This window comes from Anticarsia gemmatalis, chromosome 11 (genome assembly GCF_050436995.1).
Source record: "Anticarsia gemmatalis isolate Benzon Research Colony breed Stoneville strain chromosome 11, ilAntGemm2 primary, whole genome shotgun sequence".
Classification (NCBI taxonomy): domain Eukaryota; kingdom Metazoa; phylum Arthropoda; class Insecta; order Lepidoptera; family Erebidae; genus Anticarsia; species Anticarsia gemmatalis.
This window is the reverse complement of record NC_134755.1, coordinates 5996692-6015681: the sequence shown is the minus strand read 5'-3', so window position 1 is coordinate 6015681 and position 18990 is coordinate 5996692. Positions and strand designations below refer to the sequence as shown.

Below are 18990 nucleotides of genomic sequence, written 5' to 3'. Positions count from 1 at the left end.
ATCTAGTATAACTAACATCAAATCATCCGAATAAAATAACTGTATATTTTATAAATGTTTCCACTTAATTGTAATCGCTTGAGTCAGTAGAATTATAGGTACAATCTAGATATCGACAATGTAGGTGTTACAACATCAATATCTATATGACTAACGATTATTTGCACACCCAATAATTGTTTAATACAAGTAGCGAACGCTTACTGATTTATTGTAAATCAAACAAATAACTTTATTTGCATTTATTGCGATAACGCGATACTTAAACTGATAAGTAAATGGTGTTTGAATTAATTCTTGTAATGGTATCTACTATGCCTGTGTAGGTAAAGGGCGGTGCGCATGCGCCGCGGGCAGGAATGCAATTGGTTAATGTTTATCGATTAGATGCGCCCGCGGCGCAGCGCCGTACGTTTCCCATAGCTTTGTTTACTGTTGTACTAGCCATTTCCTTGTATTATATCAACGGTTTAGTACAGACAAGATATTACTCACGAACTTATTTCTACTCGAAGTGCAACGTGTTTATTATATCACACGAATTCCCAGTGAAAATAATTCAAGTGATAAACTGGCACGGTAGTGTATCCGGGCACGCTTACAGGTATTTCTGTAATGTAGAAAATAAAATAATTACTTTTCTCATAAAAATATTACTAACAGTGAAAAAATGCAATAAAGTAAACACGGGCGCTTCGCCAACTATCGCGACGCTATTTCGACGTGCCCCGTCGACGTCCGGTGACCAACCGCCTCATACAGCTTTGTTTCCCGTCACATGGCGAAAATTGTGACGTTTTTTGACATGAAAATATTTGCAGACATTTTCATATTCGTTACATTACAAGACTTGACTGAGATATACGTTTACAAGCTTGACACTGAGTTCGTTAGGTAGGAATTCGCTCCAGATCTTAGGTTGCTATCGTAGTAATTAGATATCAGTTCCGTGATTAATATCGCCCACAGTTTGGAAAGTGTATATGAGAAAGTTCTTACTTCTGGGGTAAATGACACATTACTCACCCATTCATTATTTCTTTGAACGCTATATTTCAATCTTAGTATCTCGAATAAAAGGCTTACCTACATCAAAAAGAACGTTATATGGGTACTCTGGCCTATAAACGGATTATAAAAAACACAATTCTTTAGAATATCAAAGAAACGTTACATAATGTGTGACATGCAAAGGAAGTATTCTCAGACAAGCTGTTTGTGGCCAACCACTAAACAGCACTAGAACCGCCCTACGCTTCAAAATTATGATCACTACGAGATTACAGCTAGGATTTTATGATACAAAGAAACCACGCATATAAATGTAACAAGAGAGATTCACCCGTAGGCTACGTGCTTATATCAAAGAAAATAACAGACTGACAGAGTTAGTGGTGAATAGATATTTTCAAAATATGATGTAACCACACATACTAGATTGGGTTAAAACTCTTATGTTTTCATTCATAAGAACACGTAACGCAAAATAAAAATGATGATCACCTTCGTAAAAATGATGTCAATGTTGTTTGAGTGCATACTAAGAAAACAACTAACGAATTAAATACGCGCTTGTATAAAAATACATTTAATAACTGTCTAGTTATGTTGTTTGATACAGTTGGTTGGTTTTAATAGATTAATTCATGTGATAATGATATGTATCGGCATGCGAAACCTCGGCGCGTCAGTACTTTGAGTGATTTACAATTTGTCGTCCCGCGCCGTCGCAGTCGCTGGACCGCGACGGGTAACGAATGCTCTCCAAGCTTGTTCGAGGCGCCTATTTCCGCATCTCATATTTCTCATTGAAACATGTCATTGTAATGAATCTATTGTCATAATAAAAGAAACGGAACGATAACCAACGTACGGTTTTATGACTGTAAAAGCAATATACTTGACACGGCCGCCTATCTTTACTAAACGAATATTAGTTCGCTACCGTCGACGTCACTAAACTTTTCAGTCGCATCTAATAACATCTTCGAGCAATTTGCACGCTGTCACGCAAAACAATTTAGCATGAGACATGTGACGAATTTCTAACCTCGATTTTTGTTTACTACGCTTATTTATTACGTATTTTGAACTAGCGTTCGACTGCCTGAAATATCCCTTATGAAAAAGAAACAAGTCTAGTGTGAACCTCTGTGTTTGGCGTCATGCCAACTGGTCCATTTCTCAGTTTTGCTCGTGGACGGCAGAATGATACTGGTTCACAGTTCATATACGTTGAGCTGACCGATGCTTTGAAGCTTACGTATTGAGGTTAAACGTATGTACTGCGTGCGTGTACATACTATATACACAGGAAATATGGTTTATGTGTAACGAAGCGAGTAATTAATCCAACAGCTAATGGCATTAGATGTAGTCGCACACTTGAATTAGGTCTGCGCATGCGGCGGCGTTTCGTAATCTTAAATATCCAATGAATTATTTAACAAATCGTGAATGAAGTTTCGATTTTATGAATTAATAGTTGATACAGTGTTCATGTTGTTTTCATTAGCTATGGTAGACCAGTCAGATCAGATGTGATACATCCAAGTAAGGAAGAGAAACGTGCCAATTTTAGCACTATTACAACACGCTACTTAGAAATCTACTTACCATTCACACACTTTTGCCAATTCTGTTACACATTGCAGCAAAATAATTCCAGTATTATTGCAATCTAATAAAATATATTGAAGGACAGACAATTTTCACCTTGCCAAAGTACATTAAGTTATTTGACAGCTTATCCTTATTTACTAGAAAAGCCGTATTGCCAACGAAAAGCGGTATTGCCAACGGCGTAAAACTCATGTTAAATAATGATGTAATATGACAAAATTTATCTCCGGCAAGAACGTAAGATATTTCGTAAATTTATTGAAAGCGTTTCCACTAAATTCTGAAACAACAAAACACATGTCAGCGTTGATGCGTACACAATATTTCTCAAAAGACAAATGAACTGTTAATTGTTATATTTTTCTGTTATTCTTATGAGATATTTTTTATTTTCCCAGTTCAACTTCGTTGGAAGGATCCTCGGCCCCAGAGGTATGACAGCCAAACAGTTAGAACAAGAGACAGGCTGCAAAATCATGGTCAGAGGAAAAGGCTCAATGAGGGATAAGAAAAAGGTAAATTCTAATGTATGTAAATATTTTATGCTTTTAATTTTTCCTATTACTAACCTTAGTATTAAGTACATTGTCTTCTAACATTAAATAATTAGATGATAAAACCAGTTACTAATTGTTATATTTTCCTTCCTAGTACGCAATCGGAGTTTCAATCAGGTTACGATCATTCCTTAATCGTTTATTTTAATGTCAAATTATAATCATTATTGAATATTTATCAAGCCGGTAGTTGATATTTGTTTAAGGGAATAAGAAAAATATCATGTTTTTCTTGATTATCATGTCCGTATTTAAATATCATATTTACCTTTGATGGCCTGTAGTCATTCATAAACATTTTATAATATTGCTGTCAAATAATCTTTCGATATCAAAAGATCCAAAAGTATTGATTACTATTTTCATACGGTTATTTTCAAAACGATTCGCGATATCAGATACTTTTTCAACTTTTATCATAATTTGTTGCAGTAATCGCTTCTCTGTAAAACAGTTCCAGATGCAATTCTTTTATTATTCACATAAACGTCATCATTGCAAATCATCCTTGCACTGAGCAATTAGACGTCCATTGTCACTGTGAGGAAAACTCACAAACTAGATTATTCCGAGTACCTACTATTTATACTTATTTACTCCCACGTCTATATTCTATTCGCTTATTAGATTAGAGATCGTATAATATATTCAATGTTGTTTTGATCTCAACACCGAGGTATATCAGTTCAATTGATTTCTATTTCTACGAATAGTAATACCTAAACAACGCAAACGTATATGGATCTTCCGTTTAAATTTGTATGGGCTTGTTTGAAGTGCTCAAGCCATTAATGTTCAGCTACGTCCTTGAGAATACGTGGCTATTTATATTCACAACCATACTTCAACTATCGGCAGTAATTGTAAAATGTAATTTTGTAATGATTCTTGAGTTTGTTTTCCAACTACAAAAAATGGTTCATTATACACCTATTCAATTTTAGAGTTAGCTTAGTATGAAAACAAAGGCAGAATAACATTCCTTGCTACAGAAAATCGCGTAAAATCTCTTCAAACGTGCTCCGTAGAAACAAATTCCATTTTACCACTGTATTTGATTTCACACAACACGGTATAATTACTGTGCTAAACTGGGAGAATCATAAACGTTCAAAACTTCAATAGAAGGTTACTGAAACACCGTGTGTTTACATTAAATTTCAGGAGGACGCAAACAGAGGAAAGCCGAATTGGGAACATTTGGCTGACGACCTCCACGTCTTACTCACAGTCGAGGATACTGAGAACAGGGCAAAGATCAAGCTGGCCAGGGCTGTGGAGGAAGTCAAACGCCTGCTTGTACCAGTAAGTATATAATTACTATACTATATTGCCTGCAGGCTATGAAAAGCTGCTTTACCGGTCCATTCCTGAGTGTTCCTGTCTCTTGTACGTTGTTACATCCTGCGTTCGTTCAAGTATAATATGGATTTAAATTGTCATACTTAAACAACATACTTGAATAACACAGTCAATTTAAGTACTTCGTTTTCTGGATAAATCATAACTGTTCCTTTCGACTGTTATAGAAAATACTATGCTTAGTTATTTAGATGTGTTTAGGCTGTCTACAAGTTCTAATACCGGTAATATTGATGAGTACTGACTACAAAGTAGCAACCTGTTTTCAAGTGTATGTCTTTATGCGGTCGCCTATACGTCTGCTTTAATGATTGGCAATATCGTTTGATCTCTCTCTGATTATATCAGCAAATCGTTCAATGTAACAGTTCATTACATAGGCTCGTGTTCCGCTGTGGTCAATTATGGGATCATTTTATTTGATTGTACTCCGTTGTCCGTCTGTATTTGATTTTATGAGATCTAATTTTCGCATTACTTCTGTCATCTTATCGGAGTATATTTTGTAAAACGAAATGTTTCGTGCTAGTTGCATACAAATATTCAAAATGATCGTCATTTCTTAAATATTTCAAACAATTCGTAATAATTTTTGTTCCGTAATAGTAAAGTATGACTAACTTGATAGTCGGTTACCACGCAAACGTTCTTCGTAATTGTCCGATACTGTGAATGTTATCTGTTAAAGATAAACTCTCTAGTAAACTGCCAGACGGTAATGCCAAATAGAAATGTTGGCAACTGGCTCCAGCAAACATTTTGAATGAAATCCAATAGCTGTCGTATGTCGTATTTTACTTTTCCTTCCTTGTCGCGAACAAGAAAATATTTCACGTCAAAGACTGTCGAGCTTGGAATTAATTTTATATTTTACTTTTACCTTATTACTTGCTGATTATATTTAATGTCATCATATCTTAATTACTGCGACCTACGTCTTGATTAGTATATCTACATACTGTTCTATAGAGCTCACGTTTACTTCGCATTAGTTGGTACACGTTCTCATAATGTTTTCCTTTAAAACCAGTCATGTGGCTAAGGCACATTATTTTAGCTATCTTTCTATGAATCTCCTTCAATGTTACGTTCATTGCTGTTTCATTTAAGGTATCGTGACGTCACTTACATTGTGTTGAATCGCTGCAAGGCTCGCGCTCATTATTATTAATTAACGAATACTGGTTACCTTCCACCTAGATACTTTAATAATTGCTACAAGAGTATTGTTCTACTTTTACTAAATGATCGAGTTGCATTTCTTTGAATTCAAATACGATGCAATGTTTATGTTGATAGTATTAGGTCACAGATTGAAATAGTTATAGTACTGCGTATTAAAGAGAGAGATGGAACATTAGAAAGAGAGTAATAAAAGATGACCTGTGAGACACAAGGGCGCTCTTAGCTTCTACAATGACCTATCACAATTCTCCTACTTACGGCTATTTTTTGGTTTTTTAACTAGTTATGCGAGTTTTATGTGTTTGCTCCTCATTTATTTTATTTGAAAGTTAATTTGGAATGCAGCTGCCCAGTTTTATGTCTAGGATTAAGTCAAAAATGATTTATGAGGTTCGTCTTTAAATGTCAAAACTAGTAAATGCCTTTTATTTTTAGCAAATTTTACGTTACATGATAGTGAGACACGGGAATTTTGCAAAATATTTTGATCAGTACCTAGATATCTTCTACGTTCACATATTATTAAATCGATTGTATGTTCTTTCTCAAATATGTTTTTACTTACAAGAATATTTTTCCTTTCGCAGCAAGCCGACGGTGAAGACGAACTGAAGAAGCGTCAGCTTATGGAGTTGGCGATCATAAATGGCACATACCGCGACTCGAGTACCAAGGCGGTAGTGCCCGTCAACGGTCAGTGCCTCATAAGTATGGTCGCATTCATGTTTTGTAACTAATCCTACCCACTAAGGTATAACCCTTCGGAAATATCTACCAACACGTCAAGGCAATAAAGCCTACCTACCTACAACTGTAGAGCAGTGATTCAAATGTTGGAACGGATATTTCCGGATGGTCGTACAACAAACTTAACCACATCAAATATTGGCTTTAAGGTTTCTTGCGTGAGTTTTACTAAAGGTGGAGATTCTTCAAATCTTTAAAGACTTTGCTGACGCAATTCGCACAGGAGTATAGTCAGGAAAGACGAGGTACAAATCAAACAAATATGGTTGTGATTGTTTCATGGTTGAAAGAGAATGTTGTGGGTCACACTGCATGAAAAAAATACATAACAATCGTGGGACTATTACATTGGGATTTTTTCTGTCGATTGTACATATTCTGTTCTGTTTTCATTACATTTCCTATTGTTGAATTGAGCATCAACTGTGTCTTTTGTTTGCCGATCTGAGTCATCGAAGCGACCGCTAAGATGACTAACTTAATTGATTTGTGGCATGTTACGGTTGTTAACTATTAACATGGGTGATTTCACCGCGCCAAGATCTCTTATCGTTAATTAAGGGCTATTGGAAACCGTTCCAGCCTTAGAGAATTCGTTACGGTCGGCGAAATGAGTTTTTGTCATGATCGCTTTCCAACGTTCGTGTTATGCGTAAGCCGTAAATGCATTCATTTGCTTTACTGCTAGTAAAACCATTTCGCCTTCGTACTCATTTATGAAATCTTACTAACAATTCTGGTTTTCCATTTGAAATTTATGCTCTTCGGTATGGGACGAATGAAATCAAAACTATCATTGTTATGGGAAATGTGCACCGCTATAGAAATTTACAGCATTTCAAATCCTGGGTTCGAAACCGGGATGCTTGCGTTTGCGTGCCGTCTTTTTATTGGGCTTTAGGTAGGTACACTTTTTAAGGATACAACTAACTAATCAAATACCATTATTGGCGAAATCAAACAATTAAATTCTGTAAAACTAAACTAAATCTGCTCAATCATTTGGAGCGAGTATGAATATTGTCCCTGATCATTTTCAAAACTTTAAAGCGTCATAAATTCGCCAATAGCGGTAGACCCTAAGGCTAACCGATGAGCGTCACGCGTGATCCTCATCGTTCGCCGACCGGAGTACCCGAAGCTGATATAACTTAGCATTGATACAATGAAGGGGACTCCACAGCCGACGAGGAGTGGCGGCGCGTGGCGGCCGCGGCGGCCGAGACGCAACGGCTGCTTGCGCCGGGTGGCGGCGTGGGCGGTGTGGCATTGCGCACGCCGGCGCCGTTGGGCGCGCCGCTGATCCTGTCGCCGCGCATGTCGGCCGCACCCGGGGCCCAGGCGGGGCTTCTTAACGGCACGGGCGCGCAGGCGGCCGCCGGCCTGCTGTCGCCCGGCGAGCCCGCGCACCAGCTCATCTACGCCTCGCCCTACGACTACGCCAACTACGCGGCGCTCACCGCCGCCGCCAACCCGCTGCTGACGACGGAGTACGCCGCCGCCGACCATACGGGTGGGTTGTTCGCCCGTTGATTACGATTAACGATGTTTGATAACGAGTTTCGGTTTTTGCGGTTGCGTCTAGTGTCGCCGCCCGTGACCGGTCGACCGATATCGTCGTCGCGTATGCGGCCTAGTTCATCGGCAACTTTTTACTTTAGGTGAAATGTGGTCGTTCTATCGGCGTGTTTTTTTTTTGTCTTTTAAACTATTGTGAGTATTCAAAAACATCTTGCGATAAAGTTATCAAGCATCGTTATAAATCTACTAACGCTACACACACGGTACCGGGTTCTCGTCCAACTACGATATATTTTGTCAGTGTAGGCCGATAGAATATTAGATCAAACTAGGTTTATTTAGGAAAAACGAGTAGGAACAACGTAACCGCATGTTTGTAGCTGACCTAAGAACACATTCAGGCCAAAGCCTTAAAAAATGGCGATACGTAAAAGTCGTAATACCTTATAGCCAGTAACAGTATTTAAATCTATAGGCATAAACAGCTAATGAGTTAGCCCATCGGCTCACGAAGCCTTTCCTAGTCTAAATTTCATGTACGCAAGTCAGTCATAAGATAATTCATAATCCCGTGTCCTGAATCACTCAATGTGTCGCATGTGTTTTGTTCTAAAGCTCGAGTAAAGAGTAGAATGATACATAATCGCGTTCAACTTTATGGCGAGAATGCTCCTTACAAGTGTCCCAAAGCTAAAAATCAACTATACAAAGGCTTGGAAAGACATTAAAACAAATCTTTCTTGGAATATTTGTGAAATTTAGAGCTACTAAAAGCCCAAAGGACATGTCAAACAAATCATAAAATAAATTTGACCGTCCAAGTTTAGCTTTCCGTCACTTTCATTCTAAAGGCTGATGTCTTCAAACATAACAATCAAGAATATCATAGAAGCTATATAACTAAAACAGCTATATATGATAGTTTAACATGAGAACAAGCAGACTCGTGATTACACAGCACTAACTAACTAATGTACACTATTCTAACATATGGTGTCGAGCTTATGTTGAACTGTGTGAGTGATATAAATATTTTAATGGGGTTTGCAGCGTCGAGATATCTGCTAGCTGGCTTTTGACATTGGCCGCAATCGCATCAGCCCACAATAAGATACGGGAGAGTCCACGCACCGTATCGCACTTCGCATCATTTTTGCCGTCCTTGATATTATAATCTTTCTTCTAAACACGCCTCCCGCACAGGACGTCCTTACAGTCATAATAATACGCCATGATCAATATTTAGACTAAGATTTATTGTTTTAAGTACTTTTAGTCTAGCGACTCATTATTTTGTACCTACGATGTTATCATCTTTAATATTTACGAATATTGTTTTTTTTTTCTACGGCTGTTGTTGTACAGTTTCACACAAATTATAATTTTTGTTTTACGTGACAGTCAAAGATATATTATTTATTATATACAGAATGATTTACTATTTATTCAAATTAATTTATCGAGATATTTATTGAAAAATATATTTTCTTTTATAACAGTTGTCTCGTATTAGGGTTGATGGCAGTTGATTTATTGTTTTAAATTAGATATTATTTTAGTTGAATATGAACTGCCAATAGAACTCTATATAAGTTACCGATGTTTAGTATACAAAGACATAGAGTTTTTATACACAGTTATATATTTATTACTATACACTGATATCCTTCACTCGAATGATGATAGATATGAATAGAGCCCATCATTATAGTTCTTGTGATAACCCTTGCTTGTAACACAACTAATGTATTAACATTATGTTATTGTAGAGTCAAACTTCATTGAGTTTTGGACTAAGTTTCTCATACTTTCAAGTATTATCGTGTATTCTAAAATTCCACCTATGCATGTGGTTTTTATCCTTTCTATGTATTTCCAGTTGAGAGTACTTGTAAATAACAAATGAAATTTTTCGTATTAACAGTAGTTTATCTGAATGACGTAATGAATTGCATAGATAATTCAGCAATTACAAGCAAAAGGGACCAAATACAAATTGATTTACGAAAAACAACATTTACATTTTTAACTACTTTTTAACAAAACTGACAAAATTAATAACGCGATACACACTCACATAACGAACAAATATGGAACATTCTAGGCGGTTTTTAAATGTTTATATACGTACTGTTACAATAACATTTACGTTACTCGCGTCCAGTGTTATTGTTAGCATTATTATATCGTAACTTATTAATTTATTAGCCATATTATTATATTTATAAACATACCATAGGCTAAGTATTATTATTATCTTTAAAAGATTTCTAGTTAGTTTAGAAAAGAGTGAGCTTTATGAAAATATTATACACCCGTATATTATTGTTTAGGTTTATTATATCGCAGTTAACACTGTAGTCAATTTAATGAAAACATGAAATTATCGAAGCCAGCCATTACCTGTACCTTGACCGGGCTCACGTGTACCCGCTCGTTTAAATGTTTTATTTTGTTATATTTTCCAAAGCAATAAAATAGATAATAGAATATTCTGTAGGACTAAGCATAATAATAGAAGTTAGTGTTACTGCCAAATGAAGATTTAATATTTAAAAAAATATATCTTAGTATTACCGAAACGACAATGACGAGTATTTGGCAGTGATAACTAGGTACTTGCGATCGTTTAGTTAAGAAAACGAACACTTTTCTATTTCTATTTTATAAATGAGATTAAATTTCTTTACAGCATTTAGATATAAAGCGTCTACACCCAGTTTTTTATAGTCTGTCAGCTTTAAATCTAACTGTATTCCAAATTCATTTTTCCATATGTATTAGCAAAGGTCTGGGTGCACCTATTCGGTGTGGGAAGCTTTTAAATGTTCAGCCAAGACGCAGATGTTAAATGTGTATATGCCGCTAGGTGTGGTGAGGAGGGCGGGTCGGCTCGCGCAGGTCAGGGAGCACCCTTACCAGCGCACTGCCTTACCGGCGCCTTAATTCCCGCCAAAACGCTCTCACGCCGCCATTTTGTTCACAAGGTGAGAAGCGCGCGCGCGCGCATACCGCTAGATGAATACGTTTGCTTTTGTCTTTTTATATTCGATGTTGCATCATTCGAAGCGAAAACTTGCATTTTTATATTGAATCTCAGTAGTTTGCAATGTAATATTTATTTTTAAATGTCACTGTCCCAGCAATCTTATTCGTCTTGCGTATGCGTGGGTGCCTTTGCTTTACTGTCTCTCTGTGTCACTATTTTATATTTATTATGTCGTGTACTTATTAGTTATGTTCTCGAATAGTTTGTATGAGGATAAGATGTTATATCGCTCTTCATACCGGATCTGATGTGACACTGCATAATTTGAAAACTGTGATTTTTATATTTCTTTTTATAGATATTTAGATCTGTTACATGTTGTGATGCGAGGCATTATTAGAGACTATCTTTATTGAACGTTGAACATCAGCGTTACTTAATTATTTTGCCGTTGTTTTGAATGCTGTCGTTGCAACTGTTTAAATCACAACATGTCTTCGGACAGTCGTAATGTTTTCAGGAACAAATTATATATTTGAGGGAAGAAGGATTGATGTTCCATTACTCTTAATTGCAAGGCTTGAGTTAGTTGCTGTTCGCATATAACGTAGTGTTCAATATTGCCAAATAGAATCCACGGAGGTGCTACAGTCCGGTTGTGAAATCCTTCTTTCCCGAGTCTCGCCCAGTATTAGTCAAAGGAAAGAGCATTCTCAGAATTTGTGCCATCAATCCAGTATTAAACGTAATGCCCCTCCTTTGACTTGATATTTTTTCATTATCATCACAACTTTCTTTTAGTCAATATAAGATTTTTATATGAAATTTTTAAGCTAGTTGTTTTTATTTTTGCCTTAGGTATTATTATATTTACTTTCTTATTTGAAAGTGGTTTATTATTAAGATAATTTGCACTTGTGTCCTTGTGGATTTAAGAGGCCGACATTGATTTGTCGGCTACGTATTTTCACGCTTCTTTATATGAAATGATTTAAGTCGAAATGCTATTCGTAATTTTATAAAATGAATGATAATAAGCGATAATGTTTTGTAAAGTATTGTTTCCGTTGTTGATTGTAAATAAATGCATTTTCTGAAGATATACACGCAATAAATTGTCTGAAATTTAAATTAAGCGTTTTCTTTCACTAGTGGTCGTTAGGGGCGCGGTAGATGTAAAGCTCAATGTCTATGTGTTACAAAAGTATCTATATGTCAATAAAGTTGATGACGTGCAGTCATTTGGTCAATTGTAGCCTCACACAACTAACATGCAACTCCACAAGGCCAAGTTCCCGTTTGTTTACATAATAATAATTATTAAGTGCACTATCATAACTGCTATTGTCACAACTTGCAGATTATCTGTAACTATGTATTTATATTATATGAGTCACTAACATGCAAATATGTAATGACATTGTTACGTTATCACAGACTAATTAACAACTTTTTTATGAGAATGCCGCCATATACAGTTTATTGAGATCTTGCAGCAATGTGTTGAATAACTTACATACTTGCATCTGGGTGCTATGGTTATACATAAGTGATAAAATTTATTATGCTTGTTTGTCTGAGCAATGTTCGTTACATCGACGCGGTGGTCGCACTGATCGCCCCCGGTGTGTTTCAAGCATTGCTCGTTGGGAACTATTGGGCATTTAATCCTATATTTGTAGATTTATCATTTACATACTAAATTGACTTAACATTTTTCAACCATTAACTGCGTAAACTAATGAAGTACCCGTATAGTTTATTAACTGGGCCACAAACAGAACACAATGTCGCGGCGCGAATGCCTGATAGCCTCCCCCTAGTATTTTTTTAAATTTTCTATTTTTATGAGAAATTCCGTACACTAGTGGTGTCAATCCGAGATCACCGTTCGCTTCTGTTGGCTCGCTGCATGTTGCCGGTACCCGAATGTCTAAAATGTCTCGTATATCGTACATCGAAATTCCATTACACACGTTGTACTGACATTCTGTTTACACCCTGCACCGCGTACTCGTGACGTAGACCCGCCCGGCAGCGGCCGCAGCGCAACGAAAGCGTTACTTGCTCAAGCACACTAGTTCCTATTACTGCCAAATCGAGCGATTTAGCGAGCGACATAACCGCCTATCACGAATCTGTGTCATGTACTCAAGTCAAACGTGGTCACAGCGGGCTTTTCGCGCCACCACAGCTTTCCAAACCGCTCCATCTTGAGCACTGTGAATGTTTGCTTGCATCTTGTCCTAGTTTGTTCTCTGAATCGCGCCATTTGACAAACAACCAGTATGCTTGAGCGTGCGAACTCGCGATTGAGGGTACTCGTGTAGTCGGACCATGACATTTTGATCGATACTAACATTCTGTTTTTCTCTCTTCTCGTTAACCCGGCTAGGTGAGTGCTAACGGCGCCGAGGAACTAACAGGAGTCGCGGCCGGCCGCCACACGACGGCCCCCTATGTCGCCGCGTAACATACTCATCGGAACATCGACCACCATGTAGCTATAGCTGTTGGGCCTTTCACGTTTAACATTATACTATGTATTATAATAGTCTAACTATTAACATTTATATGCCTGTTATGTTTATAACATGATGAACTTTATTAACATTTTTTATATAATTTTTTAATGAAATGGCACACGCCATCGACTATATTTACTATATTGTATCTTATTGTACTTCTGTTGTCGCTTGATCGTGTTGTTGTTGAAGCACGAGTGTTGTTAGGCTACCCCGATATTACACGGCGTTAAATGTGCATCCACCTATAATCTGTAGATTATATTTATTATTCTTTAATGTTTATGAATAGATTACCCATATTTTATACAAAAGCACTTTTAGCGCCGTATTTACAAAAGTTTGATTTAAATATTGACTTCTAACTTAGAGCTTAGTTCACGCAACAGTAGCTAGTTCATTTTTCTTATTTTGATGATGAATATTATTATTTTCTAACATAAATCGCTTTTGATCTCTTTCAAAAACATTTTTCCAATTCATTCTTCAGCTTACTGTTGTATGAATTAAGCTTTGTTATGCGAAGTCATGATTTTTCACTAAGAAATTTACCTAATGTTAGATGAAATTCTAAAAGATATTGAATGTACTACACAAAGTACGAGAGTTTTTTACGTAAACTGATCGTTTGCTGCGCTACATGGATGAGTGTGGCGCGTCACAAGAACAGGATGGCGTCATGCAAGAGGTCAAAAGTAAGTACCTACGATGCTAAAAAAATATAAATTTGCTTTTCAAAAATAATTGGACTGACATTGGATTATAGTCTAATATAGGTTGTCTTTCAATATACTCATTGACCGACTACAACTTTGGCAATATTTTACATAACTTTAAAACCAAAGACTAATATTTTATAGATATTTTTGACCTTTTTACTGATGAAATTATAAATCATGAATGTCTTCCTTTTTGAAATCATTAACGTCGGTCAATCAGTGTATGGAGTCTCATTCTAAATGAATAATATTTATAGCATTGTATTTTACATTTAGTGCTTAATATTTATAGATAACTTTGAATATTTGTACATCCCATGTGCCTTAATTAAATGTACAATGTTCTTACCTTTTTGGTTCTATAGAAATTGTTATAATGCTAATTAATAGCTAAGTTAGAAGAGATTAAATTATTGTTAACTTTTCTAAATGTTAATTTTTATACATTTATCTTCGTCAGTTTTGAAATATTATTTGTATAAGAATATTAATAGTAATACCCAAATGTTTAGTACTAGTAGTTGTACGTTAGTTTGACAACATATTAACTTTATAAGTGCCTTCGTTACAATCTCTTGGGGAATCTCTAGATTTCATATCTCATTATTAGTATGTCACAGATCTGGAAATATACTTGTATTCAGTGAAAAGTATTTACGGAAATAATCTCAAAGATTACAAAAATCATTCGTGTTATATTATGTTATGTAACAAGGGCAATTATTTGTCATAACATTTGTATTGTTATGTTTAAAGCTTACATAATGTAATTAAAAGCAATATTATAACAATAACAAATCGCGTTTAGTGCAATAGAGATGTTATAATTCTAAATAATATTTTATTATAAAATATCTCGACTGTAATATTGTTGGGAGAATATTTTTACAAGATTTTATAGAGATCTGATATTGAGATTAATGCGGTAGGTGAAAGTATATTATCACGATCGTTATCTGTGAAGATAAATATTTTCTTTAAAATTATGTTGATTATAAGTAATTAGATTAAAGGGCTAATTAGTAGGTTACATTTTTTATTGTTTTGCATTAATTAGGTGCTTTATAGTTCGAATATCACTGAAATCAAAATTATCTTTCGCAAGAGTGTATGCAAATATCTATTTTTATTTCTAAATAAGTAAATTTATATCGAATACCTAAATTAAGTAGATATCCTAAAACATCAGTGAAAATACATCATCGAAGTTGTTAACACTCCGTCCATGATTACTTCATAAAATAAGTACTTAATTTTGTTGGTCTCCCACTCATGCATATTTAAGTACGATTAATTTGAAATGTTTACTCATTCGTATCACGTGTTAACACTTGGAAATAACAGAAAAAATATATAAATCATGTGTAAAACTTAAACGGCATTAAGAATTAACTTCATGTACATGTCATCCTTTTATTGCCTGGCTGAGTCTCGCATTACACCGTCTCGTGATACACAAATATTGTCCTAAAGCCTGGGTAATAAAGTTTACAATTGCTTAAAATCAGCTTGACAATATTCCCTATGTAAATTATCTTGTTATTCCACTTCATTTTTTTTTATTAAAGTTTAAAATCAAAATTATGTCTTCAAAAATCAAATGCAAAACTGCTTTCATTCACGTTTCATGTAAACTTTGTAGTTCGTACAAATCATACTAATACAAAAAAAGCATTTAAATGATTAAATCGTAAAATGCAAATGCCATAACAACTGAGGGATCCGTTTCATGTGAAAAGTGAAAAATATGTGATGAAATAGATGTGTTTAACGTACAAATAATTTTATTGTCTGCAAATAACTAGTAATAAACTGTGTTTCATAAGCAATAACATTTGTATTTTTGTTTTTTGGAACATGCTTAGTGCCATCAGCAGACGGGCTTATATTACATGTTTTTTTAAATATTAATTTGTACTTATTATTAAGGCAAATATTAATCAAGTGCCTTAAACCAACTTGTACATATTTATTATTATCTTTCATTAAAGTATTAATATAGCGGAGAATAACAAATTCTAAAATTGTTTTCCAAAAACAATATATAGAGAATAAATAAATTAGTTAAGTGAGATTGTGCATATTATGTATGTTTTGATGTGTGTTTAAGATTGATTTGGTAATAGTAAATATTTAAAAAACGTAACATTGTGTTTTTATTTACTTTCTTAGTAGTTAAATGAGTCATGATGAATGAATGTTGGTATGCGATTAAATCAGTTTGCTGTTGTGCTTACAAACCATTATTGCTAATTAAGGCCAGTTATTGAATCAGCTGCACGTGGCTTCGGTTCGCCATTTTGTACTTTGAGCACGAAGCCGCCAACTTTTGTTTTATCAGACAGTAAGAATTAACATTTGAATGACACTACGTGTAGTGAAACTACTCGTTCTAATTATATACCTACTTGTAAGTTTTCGGAATAAATATATACACACATTTTGTTAGACACACTCAGTAGGTATTGATTTATCAAAGTTTTAAAAAGGCCTATTTTCTTCGAAAAATCTTATTATAAAAAATGGAAAAAATGCACAATTGAAAATCAAGTAAACTAGTCTCTATGAATTTGTTAGTAGTCAAAATATTATAATTCACATAAGTAGAGTAGGCCTCTACCTAACTACAACGATGCTAACGCCATCTATTGCAACATACAGGTAGTATTTGACTGGTAGAGCCGAACGTTATCAGTTAACCCGTAGCAGACAAGCTATCTCTACGGGTTAACTTGTGGAGTTCGACCAGTTTCAATAAAATATTAATAGATGGCGCTGTTCAAATTTCGAATATCTATTAATATATTATTGAAACAAGTTATATCAACTATAGTTACTATAGTTAGAGAGTGCTTCTCTAGTTAGGTGGTAATATAGTAGAGCCATTAGCCCAGAGGAAGAATTGCTGCATTTCAAACGAATTCGTAAAATAGACTTCCAGCTTGTACTTTATTTTTATTACAATAATTGATAAAGATGATATTTGTTTATTAACGTATGTAAGCCGTAAGGAAAGTTGCAATTATATTATTTAACTTTTAGTATTAACATCGTTAAATGATTTCAACGGTAAATGGTTGGATACCTTTGCCAACTAATCAGTAAAATGTGTAGAAAAGTTCAATCGTATCTTTGGAAAATCTCTTCTATAAAATGCGCAGATTAGGACTAGTACAAAGGAGCCATTTTAGTATTATAAATTTTTAGTTACTGTCGACTTATTTACAATCTTAAGAGCAAAAATAAATGCACTTTGTAACTTCATTTTATGCCTAAACTATATTACTTATCTCCAACAATAACCGCAAACCAGTGTCATAAAATACGTAAGCATCTAAAAATAGCACGTTCTCGTTTATCTTTCAATATGTACACCCGTAGTTATATTTAAGTGGAAGCAATTTGAACTTTTCGTAGTGTCTGGAAATGGAATTTTAAATTCGCAGTCGTGTCCGTTCCCATGGTGCTGGTGAATAAACGGCGTGCAGTTTGTTCGAGTGCATTTGTCGCTTGCATGCTCTTGCATGGCTACAAACAATGTTGATGCATGCTCCACTTGCCTTTTGAATGTGGATACTTCGCACGCGTAAATCTTGTAAATGGTCCGAACATGTTTTGAACAAATTGTTTTTAATGTTGAGGTTTTAGCTTCGGAACGAGTGTAGAGCTGTAGCTACTGTTGCTAGGTCCTGATTGTTTTACTATTTAGGTGATAGAATATAATAATTATTTATTTATTTAACTGTGTTATCAAAAAGTGGCAGAAATAATAATTAGGTACAAGACCCACTTCGCCTTTTACAAATGAATGATAGAGTCTCATTCTGAAAAATAAATAGAATATATAGTGCAATAATTAATAATTGCAAAACAAAATATACCATTAAAGGAAATACCATGAATTGGAGATGTTTTAAGCATCTTTAATTTACTTTTACTTACTAGTTCAAACCTTATTTCCTGCTAGCAATGATTATTACACGAACTTTCTCTACCCACCGTAATTTTCACATCTGCACCAAGATAAACCAACAGATCCAGTTTTTCAATATCCCAAAGCTATTACCTTAGCGACAAGTGACAAGTTCAGTATAACAGGCGCATAGCCGAGTCGGTTCCATGGCCTGTTATTAACACTGCACCGTGATTACATTGATTTATATGCATGAGTTCTTGTAAATGACGCATAATTGGACCTATAGTTACATTTTTATAGTTATTAAGTTGCTCGTAATAAATCATCGTCAAGATGCAACGGCGATAAAAACGATCTTACACATCGATAAATTGGGAATAGAGGGAATAGCGTGCGTGGATGCAATCGCATTAATGATCCTTGAATACCTCATATGAATTAGATAGGCGTTTTAAATACCAGCCATTCATAAAGTTTTGTTCAACAGTATAATTTTCTTGTATGAATTAAAACAACTTCCCAAGTGTTTTATTGGTGAAATACGTTTACGATTCGGAACGGGTATATTGTACACTGGCTTCCTGAACTATCTTAATTAGAAGAACACCAATAGCATTTTGTCCGACCTAGGAATATAACTCGGGGCATTTTGGTTAACAGTCGTAAGTATACACGCCAAGACTACAGAAGAAAGAGAGTTCTATAAACTTGTCTATTAAAAGACACTCTACTTCTATCCTAAAAAGTCCTAAAAACAACGAACTGAATGTGAAACAGCAACAGAGTCCATTCACCCCTTCACAAAGTCGGCAGGACTCAATCAACATTCTGTCCTGCTGAAATATTG

The 18990-nt window shown here is 35.1% G+C and overlaps 1 protein-coding gene across 10 annotated transcripts in view; it reads left to right on the top strand.

The window, feature by feature from the left end:
- Nucleotides 1–16373, top strand: part of how (protein held out wings) — a 68481-nt gene extending 52108 nt beyond the window's left edge. Inside the window, exons 3-8 of one of the 10 annotated variants that reach the window (XR_012959667.1) lie at nucleotides 3021–3149; nucleotides 4344–4484; nucleotides 6314–6434; nucleotides 7645–7986; nucleotides 9045–10981; nucleotides 13379–16373. Coding sequence is in view for 9 of the 10 variants with exons in the window: in XM_076120089.1 (XP_075976204.1) it covers nucleotides 3021–3149; nucleotides 4344–4484; nucleotides 6314–6434; nucleotides 7645–7986; nucleotides 10864–10940 (810 nt within the window). In the remaining variant the exon portion in view is untranslated. Of the gene's footprint in view, nucleotides 1–3020; nucleotides 3150–4343; nucleotides 4485–6313; nucleotides 6435–7644; nucleotides 7987–9044; nucleotides 12115–13378 lie in introns of those variants that run through there. The other 9 variants (XM_076120089.1, XM_076120095.1, XM_076120093.1 and 6 more) reach the window with 9 other exon arrangements.
- Nucleotides 16374–18990: the final 2617 nt, after the last annotated feature.